General features: G+C 37.7%; 1 protein-coding gene across 1 annotated transcript; it reads left to right on the plus strand.

The window, feature by feature from the left end:
• The first annotated feature begins 799 nt into the window (after positions 1-799).
• Positions 800-1,279, plus strand: LOC122301583. The gene has a single exon (XM_043112996.1). It carries the CDS (start codon positions 800-802, stop codon positions 1,277-1,279), a length of 480 nt encoding a protein of 159 aa, XP_042968930.1.
• Positions 1,280-12,890: the final 11,611 nt, after the last annotated feature.

Raw genomic sequence — 12,890 nt, forward strand, 5'->3', positions numbered from 1 at the left:
CCATCTAATTTAATTGGCTGGCCTGGTCAATGTCAAAGACACTAATTATCACCCGGCCCCTCGTAAATAAATTCTTCCAACATGAGTACTTATCCTCGATCCATCGCACATAGAAAGAAAGAAAGTTGCTTCACACTAATCAACAATACATGAATTCTTCACCTATATATATTCCAGTAAACAGCATATATATTATATATACATTAATGATATATATATATATATACTACTTAATTAATTAACTATATATCTTAATTATAAGCGAGCATCGATCAATACATTTAACATAGTGGATTTTGAAGGGGTCTAAATATTATCGCATGATCCCCTCCATCCATCGCCTAGCTAGCTAGCTTCTTCAATATTCTTCCAACCATATTATATATAATACGATATGCTTTACTTTAATTAATTTGACCAATTCATATATATTAATTAATATTGTTAAACTTATATAATTACAAAATAGAGTATGGTACTTATATATATACTCATTTCACGGCCTTTTCCATCCCCTATCCAATTCTTCAGTACAGTCGTCTCTAATGGCCATTGGACCGTACTCAAAACAAACCCCATCTCTTTCTCTCTCTGTCCGTCGCTTTCATACATTCATATAATATAATTACACATGAGTGCAAATACCCAACGTCGTCCATATATACACGTATATATTTAAGCCCTTATAAACCCACCATCTTATATATCCAACCTCTGGCCTAGTACCTTGTAATCCCCTTCATTTTTCTTGCTTTCTCACAAGGCCAAAAATTATCAAGTGTTAAAGTTGGAACCTGGCATGGGCAACAACGCGGCTAACAAGCATACAAGACTCAGCCGGTACGTGAAGGCACCCATTAGAATCCTCATCAAGATCAGGGAATTCTACGTCCAAGGCATGACTGAATTATCGGGTCGCTTTGAATACGGCACGGCCATGGGATGCCCCACTCCCCAAATATCCACTCTCCCTAAGAGCTTCAGCACCAACTCCGCCAGATCGAGCAACAGCAATGAAGATTTCAGGGAGCTTACGAGGGCTGCATCTACTAGGGGCCTCGGCAATAAAGTTCAGGCGGATCTTCTTCGAAGACAGCAGGCCGTTGGCAACTCTCCAGCAACTGCTGCACCTGGTAATATATCTCGGAGCCGCAGTGTTGCTTTTGGGAGGATCGATGAAGACAAGCCCTGCGATTTTGAAGAAGATATCAAGGTCAATGCAGATGTGTATCCAAGAAGCAGAAGCTACGCTGTCTCTAGGAGAAGTAGAGTGTTTTAAGATTATAGTATAGGCAAAGAAAGAAGGGGAGAAAGGGAATTAAGATTCCTAATCATGTCTCCTTTGATCACGATCTTATAGCTTGTTGTTCTTTGTTTTTTCTTTTTACTTGAAGCATTTAGAGTGCCTAGCTGGTGTTTGGGTCTTTGGGATTTGTTTATGTGACATTGTCAACGTTATGATTGTTTCCAAATTAAATACTTGAAAAGGATTCTGGGGAATAGAATACAGAATTTCGTTATATGTTGTTTTATCTTAAATTATGTACAGACGTGCACGTTTGAGATTTTTCTAGGCTTGCTCAATTAGGGAGCGGGATTCTGAGAGCAACTAACAAATCAAACCTGGAAAAGGATTGACATTGACGCAGTACAAACAGCGATCGAAAAGTTCATGTGCACCTGAACTTTTGTTATTTGGAGATCATATAATATAGCAAAGTAATTAAAGTAACAAGTCTCGGTAGTAAGTATATAATTATTGCCAATGATTAAGGGAGTATAATAATGACTGGCTGCCAAAGTTGATGAGGAAGTACTGAGTTCATGTAATTTTTCAAATATTACGTACTGGCCGGGCCGATTCAGTAGCTGGAGTACTTGGGTTGTGGCTTTAAAGCATGCATGGTTCTCTCCCTTGTTGCTTCAACAATTTTAATTTATGGAGTAAGTCGACATCATATATTATAGAATCTTAACAAATAATTGATTTTGAATATCGTTTTCAACAACAAACATACTCAAGGAGTGCTTTGCCAAGAGCACATATGACCCATAGAACACCATTAGTGTCTGGATAACATAGCCTCCGGCGATCGAGGAAGCGATAATTTCCAAGAAGTTTCTCTCAAGTTCTGCTATAGTTCCTTGAGGAGAAGTTTATGCCTTCACTCTATGTGGTAGGCGAGAGTTCTGTCATTGGATGTTTCTAGTTTGTACATCTATTTTTGTTTATTATGGCTGAGGATTTTATCAAACAGTGGAATTCCCTTAGTCTTACCAGTATTGAAAAGGAAGGTATTATTGTCTCGGATTCTGGTGTTGAACAAACCTTGACGAAGGGCAAATTCTATGTTGTGTGGAAGATCATCACGGAACGAAAGATTAATCGTGAGGCCTATAAGTTGACTATACTTAAAGTTTGGAAGGTGGATGCTAGTCTACGTATTGTGGAAGTGGGTTTAAACCTCTTTCTCTTGGACTTTTGTTCTGAATAGGATCCGCTGAGAGTTTGGGATGGCCAACCATGGCTTTTTTTTTATCAAAACCTGCTTTGGTTAAGGTTTTTTTATGGCCTTATTCTGCCTATTGAGTTAGACTTCTCTCATGCATACTTCTGGGTGCAACTCCATAATATGCTTTTGGCTGCATGAATCATATTGTGGCTTCTTGGCTTGGAGGTCTAATCAGGAATGTGCTTCATGTTGAAGTTGATGATAAAGGCACTGGTTGGGGGCAATATATGCGTATTCTCGTTGAACGTAATCTTTCCAAGCCACTTGTTAGGGGTTCAAAGTTAGCATTGCAGGACCATCAAGCCTTGGTGGTGTTTAAGTATGAGAGATTACCACGATTCTGTTTTTCCTGTGGTGTTATCATGCATGGTAGTGGTGGTTGCTTGAATAGGGTTGTTGCCTTATCTACCATGCCATATGGTACATGGCTTCGTGCTTCTTTTAATTCTACTAGAAGGGGGGGTGGGGAGATTCATTCTTGGATCTTCCAGAGTGTCTTCCTCCTTGGTTACTCCTGAACAGTTGCATGTTTTTGGTCCTTTGAGTAACTGCCATGACAGTTATGTATCGATTGGAGGTATGGATCCCACGTAATAGGTGCGGATACTTTACTGATTGGTTGCCCATTTCAGATTAATAATTATGTTACTCCATGTGAGGAAACTGCTACTATGGCCACAACTAATACCCGTACCAAGATTATTCATGGTGGGGAATCTCCTGGTGTTGTTCCTTCTGCTGGTGATGGGGTGCCTTCTGTTTTGGCCCATGGCTCCCAAATACAGGTTGCTCCTAGTCCTTCCTCTTCCCTCCATCATTTGAAGCAAAAGGTTAGAGTCGTTACTAAGAAAGTCAAGGATTCTGATCCACACTTGGCACCTAGAAAGAGGAAGTTCTTGCCTCTTGGGAAACATAATTCTGAGGAACAACTGTTGCTCAAGAGGAAACTTCGTAATGTGAAATTATTGGCGGAGGCTGATTCTCAACCCCACCAAGGGACATGAGGCTTCTAAGTTGGAACTACCGAGGGCTTGGCAACCCTCTGACAATTCATGACCTTAATCTCATGGTTAAGGTCCATAAGCCAACTATCTTATTTCTTATGGAAACTAGACTCCATAAGAATAGGATGGAGAAGTTGAAGCATTTGTTTGGTTTTACTAATATGCTTACTGTGGAGGGAATGGGTCATGGGAGTGGTTTAGCATTGTTATGGCAGGCTGACTGTGTTGTTGACATTCAGAGTTATTCTTAGAGACACATTAACTGTTGGGTTGATGACATTTCTTCAAAACCACCACAGATGCTCTCCTATTTTTATGGTCATCCCATTACTGAAAAAAGGTTCAAGGGCTATAATATTCTAAGGCATCTTCATTCTTTTAATCCTAAGATGTGGATGTGTACTGGGGACTTTAATGAAATCTTATTTCAAAGTGACAAGGAAGGTGGTGCACCAAGGAATGTGAAACAGATAGCTCTTTTTAAGGATGTCTTAGATGAGTGTCAACTCCATACTTTAAGATTTGTTAAGGGGAACTACACGTGTCCAATAATAGAACTGATTCTTCCTTCACTAAGGAGAAGCTTGATAGGGTAGTGGAATCTTCTGCCTGGTGTGAGGAGTTTGGTTTGGTTGATGTCAGGTTACTCTATTCTGTCTCATCTAATCACAATCCTCTTCTATTGACTACTACACCTAGGCATTGTTTGTCTGGCTCTTTGAAGAGTCCAAGTAGATTTGAAACACGGTGGGCAACTTATGAGGATTATGGTGAGGCAATTCACTCTAGTTGGCTGCAGGCGGGTGGGGTTTCTGGGGATCTGTCATCCTTGTCATCAAAATTGGCTAGTTGTATGCAGTTTATTTGAAGATGTGCCTCTTCCAAATCACTAGTTTCTGATAAGCTTTTACAGGAGAAGTTGTCTCTATTAGGAAGCCTTCAAACCAACTTAAATGCAGCCTCAATTTCAGAAACTAGCAAGTTACAGAAAGAAATTTCTATTTTACAGGAAAGCCTCCACTTGACATGGAAACAAACGGCCAAAGTTCACTGGTTACAGAAGGGGGGATAGGAATACAAAGTTTTTTCACCTGAGTGCTAGTCAAAGACAAAAGAGGAACAAGATTACAGAAGTGGAGGATGAGGAGGGGGTTGAATGTAGATCTACTACTGCAATTGGCCTGACTTTTACTAATTTCTATCGACACTTGTTTACTTCCTCTAACCCATCTCACATTGATGTCTGCCTTCAGGATCTCTCCTCTAAAGTTTCTGCAGCCATGAATGCAAACCTGCTTCAGGCATTCACTGAAGAGGAGGTCAAACTGTTGTTTTCCAACTGGGACCATATAAAGCCCCTAGTCCTTATGGTTATAGCTCCTATTTCTATCAATCTCACTGGGATTTGATGGGTAAAGAGGTTTGTCATGCTGTCCTTTCCTTCCTCAATTCTCATTCGGATATTGCCACCATAAACCACACTTTTCTAATGTTAATTCCTAAATCTAGTAATCCTAAAAGTGTTTTTGATTATCGACCTATAAGTTTATGTAATGTTCTGTACAAGATTATCACCAAGATGCTTACTAACAGATTGAAACCTATTATGCCTTTTCTCATTTCACCAAACCAGTGTGCCTTTGTGCCTGGAAGACAAATTTCTGATAATATCTTGACTGCCTATGAAACCCTCCATACCATGACGACATAGCTATATGGGCATCAAGGCTTTATGGCTCTAAAGTTGGATATGAGTAAGGCATATGATAGGGTGGAATAGAAGTTTATTCAAGCTATTTTATTAAAACTGGGGTTTAATGCTAAATGGGTTAATTTAATCATGGCATGTATTTCTTCCTCATTCTTTTCAGTTTTGGTAAATGGTGTTCCTCACCATTCTTTTAGACCTAGTAAAGGCCTTAGGCAAGGTTGCCCCCTATCCCCTTATGTTTTTATTTTTGGTGCTGAGGTCTTGAGTTCTCAATTGCTTGTTGTTGAACAACAGTGCCAATAGCTCGTGATCAAATCAAACTTAATCATTTGTTTTTTATAGATGATAGCCTTTTATTTTGTAGGGCCTTTTTGCAAGAGTGGGTACACTTGAACACCATTCTCTCTATATATGAAGCCACCTCTGGTCATCAGCTTAATAAAGATAAAACATCACTGTTCTTCAGCAGGAATACTAAGGCTGCAACAAAGAGGTACCTTATGGAGGTGGTAGGTCTTCATGCTTCTACTAATCTAGACAGATATTTGGGGCTTCCCTTTGTTGTTGCATGGTCTTAAATGAGGGCTTTTCATGGCATAGTCGAAAAGGTGATAAAGAGGTAAGATAATTGGAAGAATAAATTCCTTTCCAAAGCTGAGAAGGATACTTATCAAAGCTGTTTTGCAAGCTTTGTCTACCTGTAGTATGAGTGTCTTTTTACTTCCAAAAGCTCTTTGTTCCAAGTTGCATTCATGCTTTGCAAAGTTCTGGTGGGGTCATCAAGAAAACTAGGTTAAGATACATTGGAAAAGCTGGGATTTTTTAAGTATAGGCATATCTTCTGGTGGTTTGGGATTTCGAGATCTTCATAGTTTTAACTTAGCCTTATTGGCCAAGCAGATTTGGAGGTAGGAAATGTGTCTTGATTCATTATCCAGTAAAATTCTCAAGGCTAAACACTTCCCTCATACCTCAGTTTTACATGCTGGACTTGGTTCAAGGCCCTCTTACCTATGGAGAAGTCTGTTTCACTCTATTCCTCTAGTTGAGGAAGGCCTCATGTGGCGAGTGGGAGATGGCACCAAGATTAGAATCTGGAAAGACAAGTGGCTGCTGAGAGATTCTTCATGCATGATTCAATCAACTGTGTCTGTTCTTCATGAGGATGCTGTTGTAGTTGAATTGATTGATGTCCACACAAGATGGTGGAATATGGATCTTCTTCAAACACTTTTTTAGGTGGATGATGTCTAGGAGATTCTCAAGTTACCTCTGAGTTTCCTGGCAAAACCTGATACACTGATGTGGAAAGGAACTGTCAATGGGCTTTTTTCAGTCAGGAGTGCTTATCATTTACATAAGAAATCCCTGTCAAGAGTTTATGGAGAATCTTCTCTAACTGGGACTCAAGTTTCTGTTTGGAAGAGACTTTGATCTTTACCAACTACTAATGCTGTGAAGCAGTTTGTGTGGAGTGCTTGCACAAACTCATTGCCTACTCAAGTCAATTTATATAAGAGGAAGGTGATTCCTGATTCCTCTTGTCCCATCTATAAGCTTGAAGAGGAAACACTGGGCTACATTTTATAGACTTGTCCATCAGCCAAAGATGTTTGGATATGGTGTTCAAAGTCGATTCAGAAGGCTAACATTCACTCTCCCCATTTTTTTTCATGTTTTTGAGCTGCTACTCAATAGATTGTCCTGTCAAGAGCTTGTGTTGTTTGCCACCTTGGCTTGTCTCATCTGGTTTAGAAGAAATTCCTTACTTCATGATGGTCCATTCCAAGATCCCAATGTGCTATATAGGACTACCATTCAAGCTGTTGATGATTACAATACTACTTCTTCCACTCTTGCAGGGTTAGTTTCTCATCATCCTGGTGTTGCTTCTCATTGGGAACTACCTCCATCATCTTGGGTGAAAGTCAATTGGGATGTTGCTGTTAGGTCTGAATCTTATAAGCTTGGTGTAGGTGTGGTGATTCGAGATTCAATTGGTTTTGTTTTGGCAAGTCTGACGCAACCATTAGCATATTGTACTGATCCTGTCTTGGCAGAAGCTAGAGGTCTCATTTTTGCTGTGTTATTTTGTTAGGAATTAGGGCTTGATTCTATTATCTTTGAGGGTGATAGTAGCCAAGTTGTTCATGCTGTTATGAGAAATGCAGCACCTGTTGGGAAATTGCAGGGTCTTATTTCAGATGTTTGCAGTCTTTTGAGCCATACTCAATGGAAGATCTTGCATGTTAAGAGAGAGATGAATGGGGTAGCTCATCGATTGGCACAATCTGCAGCTCATTTAGATGTTAAAGTAATCGATATTGATTATATTGCTGAATGCATAAATTCTCTTGTGCCATATTTCAGTTTAATAAGATTAACTACTATGTTCTCTTCAAAATAAATAAATAAATAAATAAAAAACATACTCCCTCATGTATATTTATATTAATGCTTTGTAGCACAAAACCTGCAATCATTCTATCAATAACATTATCATGATTACCAACATATTAATTTGAATTTGAACTTTCTTAATTATCTTCTATTTTCTCCTTCTTATCCTTATCTTCAAGGTGGTTGAGTTGGTGTTTATTCTTATCTTGAGATTGATTAGAATCTAGTCTATTATGTCCCCCTCAATCACAATAGTATTTCATGAATGTTGAGATGAACTTCATTGCTAGTAGTTTTTGTGAGACTTGTTCCCTTACAAAATGTAGATCAAGTTCAATGTTCTTTGTACAGGCATGATAGATTGGGTTTGCCGTTTAGTAAAAAGTGTCGATGTTGTCACTCCAAAGTACAGGTTGATCGCTGATATGAATGCTCGGCTCTCAAAACAGTGACTTGAGCCATATGAGTTCTACAACTACATGAGCGACTGCCTGATATTACTTAGCCTCTGTGCTTGACTGGGTAACTATAGGTTGTTTTCGAGAACTCCAAGATACAAGGTTTGACCCAAGAAACATATAGTAGCCACTAACCAATTGATTGTCATTGGGGCAACCAGTCTAGTTGGCATCTAAGAAAGCATTGAGTTGATGTGAGGATTTGTAACGAGGAAGAAAACCATGATGCATTGTTTGGTGAAGGTAGCGCAAGATCCTTTTAACCACACTCTAATGTTTCTTTATTGGACGTTGCATATATTGACAAAGCTTGCCAACTGATAAGTTTGGATGAGTGAATGAGAGATATTGGAGGGAGTTCATGACGCTTTGATAGAGTGTTGGATCACTAAAAGGGTCACCCTTGAATTGGGATAGGTTTGTCGTAGTGGACATGGGGGAGGAGACATGTTTAGATTGATGCATATTTGTCTTCTAGAGTAGATCTTGGATATATTGTTGCTAAGATAAAAACAAATCATTAAGTTGATATTAGGCTTCTATCCCAAGAAAGTAATGAATTGGCCCAAGGTCCTTTAAAGCAAACTCCATTTGGATTGTAGTAATTATATGTTGAAGAGATGTTGAGCTAAGTTTATTGATTAAAATATCATCAACATAAATTAATAGAAAAACATTATCTGATCCAGATCTAAGAATAAATAAGGATGTGTACTCTGTCCTGGAACAATTTAAATCTTTGTAAAAATTTTTGTTGAGTCGTGACAATCTAGCCAGTGGGCCTTGCTTAAGCCCATATAGAGATTTGCGCAAATGATAGACGGTCTAGACAAGATGGATTTGAGTACCCAGAGGCTAAGTCATATAAACATCTTCATGTAAGTGACCGTGCAAAAATACATTTTTGACATCAAATTGGCGTATGGCCAACTGGATGAAACTGCAAGAAATAGAACTGTTATGATGGTAATGGGATTTACTACTGAGCTGAATGTGTTATCATAGTCGAGTTAATAAATTTGATTAAAGTCCTTGCCAATAAGATAGGCCTTGTAACATTCAATGGACTCATTGGCTCTTTTCTTAATTCGGAAGACCCCCCTTGCATCCAACTAAATTAATATTAGGTCATCGTAGAACAAGGGCCCAAGTCCCATTGTCAAGAAGGGCTTGAGATTCTTCTTCATTCATTACTTTTCTCCATAGTGGGTATTTAGCTACAGATGAAAAACATGTGGGCTCAACCAACAAATCATCAGAAAATGTTAGCAAGGCTTTAGGTGGTGGATATTGGATCATATTGTTGGAAAGATGTCCAGGCCTGTGAATCTTATTCTTGGCCCCTGTCTACATAGGGTGTTGGCTGATCAAGTTGTTTTCCCACTTCCATTCTAGGTTTGCAGTAGTTGTAATACACCTACTGGTTTTTTATGTTCTGCTTTAACAAGTCTGTAGACAACACACTTGTTCACAAATTTTGCCACATCCTTTTTCATTCATTCCTCCCAAAAGTGATACTTCAGGTCTTGGTACATCTTTGTACTGTTAGGATGGGTTGTATAAGGAGTGTTGTGAACTTCCCTCAACACCTTATCTCTCAACTCCTGATCAATGGGATAACTCTTCAATCCTTGTAATATAAAGTCTCGTCTTTTCTAACACTGAAGTCTTTTGGCCCTCCAGAATTCTCGACTTTTCTGATAACCTCCATAAGTTTTTTGTCTTTTCTCTTTATGTTCCTTCAGTTCTTCCCGATCCAACTGAATGAACTCCTGAACTGAGGTCAGAAAGACTTCCTAACTGTGGTCTCTGTTCAATAGTTTTCTCATACTATTTAAAAGAGATCTCACTTTCGATGATGGAATAGACGAATCTTTTTCTCTGCTCTTGCGACTCAATGCATTAGCTACAACATTGCCTTGTCGGAATGGTACTTTAGGTTGCACTGGTAGTTACTGATCAATTCTATCCATCTTCTCTGCCTTATATTAAGGTTCTTCTGCTAAAAAAGGTACTTGAACCTTTAGCGATTTGTAAAGACTTCACACTTTTCATTGTACAAGTAGTGTCTCCAAATCTTAAGAGCAAAAACCTTAATCCAAGTCACGAGTAGAATAATTCTGTTTATGGTCCTTAAGTTGATGTGATGCATAGGCAACCAAGCTCCCTTCCTATATCAGCACACATCCAAGCATGGTTTTGAATTTCGTTCCATTCTAGCAGGAATGGCTGAAATTTGCCATTCTGGTATAGTGTCCGGTACACTTCACCACCTCATTCCGTTTCACTATAAATTCTAGTCATTCCGATCAAATTCCATCCATTTCGACCGGAATTGAGCATTTCATCCCTACTTCATTTCGGACTGTTTTTATAATTTTATTATATTTAGATGGCATTTTTGTAAATTTAAAATCCAAATGGTATTTAATTAATTCTAAAATATAAAATATATTTATATAATTTTAATTTTTTTATAACTTTAAATATGTCACCCCATTCTCTATTTTTTTAAATATCATTATTTTTAATAATTTATCTATTCTTTTATTTATTTTTTCTTTATTTTTGTGTCTTAACTCAAGTTTGTGATTTTTTTTCAACATATATTCATTTTATAAATCTTCAATTCTTATATATATATATATATATATATATATATACACACACATATACATGATACACACTTACATATATATATATATGTATTTATTTTATTAGTTGTTAGTTTATATATACATATAAATATTTATATATAATATATAATTAATCCAAAATGGTACACTGAAACATACCGATATCAAAATATTTCATTCTAGTCTCTTAACCAAAATGATCATCGAAACAGTATTCAAAACTTTGCATCCAAGGCAGGACTACATACCACAAAAGGCTTATGAGGCTCCTACAATGTAAGTATCGATGTTGTCGTAAGTCTTTTCTTCAACTTAAGAAAACTCACTTCGCACTTATCACTCTAAATGAATTTTGCACTTCTTGGTTAAGGCAGTAAGCTGTCCAGAAAAACTGGAAAATCCTTCCATGAACCTCCTATAATAATTAGCCAGTCCTAAGAAACTGTGAATCTCGTGCACACTAGTCGGCTTCTGCTAGTTCATTAATGCTTCAAGCTTACTAGGGTCAACTACTACTCCTCCACTAGAAATCAAGTGACCCAAAGACTTCACTTCACGAAGCCAAAACTCACACTTACTGAGTTAGGTATACAACTCTTGATCTTTGAGCATGGTTAACACCATACTTAGGTAATTTTTATGTTCCTCCTCGCTATGAGTAAATTAGGATGTCATCGATGAGCACAACAATGAAACTATCTAGATAAGGTTTGAATATTCTGTTCATCATGTCTATGCATGTAGTTAGAGTATTGATTAACCCAAATGGCATCACCAAAACTCGTAGTGATCGTACCTTGTCCTAAAAGTAGCTTTCGGCACATCTTGCTTCTTGACCTTCAACTGGTAATATCCAGACCATGGACCGATCTTTGAAAATACTGAAGCTCATTGCAGTTGATCCAATAGCTCATCAATCTAAGGTAACAAATACTTGTTCTTGATCATTACCTTGTCAACTCCCTATAGTCAATGCACATCCTCATGGAGCCATCTTTCTTCTTCATTAATAGTACAAGTGCACCCCATGGCAAAGAACTGGGACAGATAAATCCATTCTCTAATAGTTCCTTTAACTACACCTTGAGTTCCTTCAACTCAGTGGGAGCAATACAATACAGCGTCTCATGCGTTGGAGCCCTCATAGGTTCCTACTCTATTTTGAACTCTATCCGGTTGTAATCCAGGTAACTTGTTAGCAAAAACTTTAGCAAAGTCTTCAACCATGGGTATCCTACAAACTTCTTTACTTCCGACTGACTTCTCTACAACCATCGCCAGAAACGTTGAGGCACCATCCTCATTGCACCTTCTGGCTTGTAAAGCCAAAATCATTGGAAGGGTGGCCTTAAAAGACATTTCTACATAACTAATATTGTCTTCATTTGGGGGCTTCAAATGTAGAGCATGTACATGACACATGTCTAAAGAGTCTTATCAAATTCAAAAAAATAGAACAAGAGGAGGATTCAGGAGAAAAGAAATTCTAGAAAACACATGTGTAGCGGAAACTCAAGATGTAATTTTAGGCCTAAGTCCATTGGGATGGCGAGAAAAGAAACACGGGTGGTTAAAGACTCAATCACACGAGATCCACTTACGACAAACTTACTGAGAGGTGGACAAGTCAAAACGCACCGTATCTACCATAAGAGGTGGGTTTAAGACTATTGAAATTTGAAAACCTACAAAAATTTCTTTTTTAAATGGGCTAAACAGTCTAAACATGAAACTAAAAGAAAAATCCAAATCCGACTCTGTTCTCACTTTGTTTTGATAAGTTGAAATCAGAGTCGAAATTTGGATTTGACCTTCAATACAATCGGAGTCAAATTTCAACACTTCTTGTTGTTTGGATGTTGCTACACTTTTCAATATATTTCACTACTATTAATTATTTTATTATTACTTTTCATCAATTTTTTATTACTATTCATTACTTTTTATTACTATTCAATATTTTATTATTACTTTTCACATACTTTTTCACTATTATTCACAAAATATATCAACATTTCTCAACATCCAAACCCAACATATCTCACCCCTGCCTTTACCCTAAATTATAATGAAAAATAAAAGAAGTTTTTGTTCTTAAATCGTGAACGTTAAATAAATAAATTTTTAAAAAAATCATTAATTGACGGATAAATAGAAATTGGTGCACG

Source organism: Carya illinoinensis, chromosome 2, assembly GCF_018687715.1.
Source record: "Carya illinoinensis cultivar Pawnee chromosome 2, C.illinoinensisPawnee_v1, whole genome shotgun sequence".
NCBI lineage: Eukaryota > Viridiplantae > Streptophyta > Magnoliopsida > Fagales > Juglandaceae > Carya > Carya illinoinensis.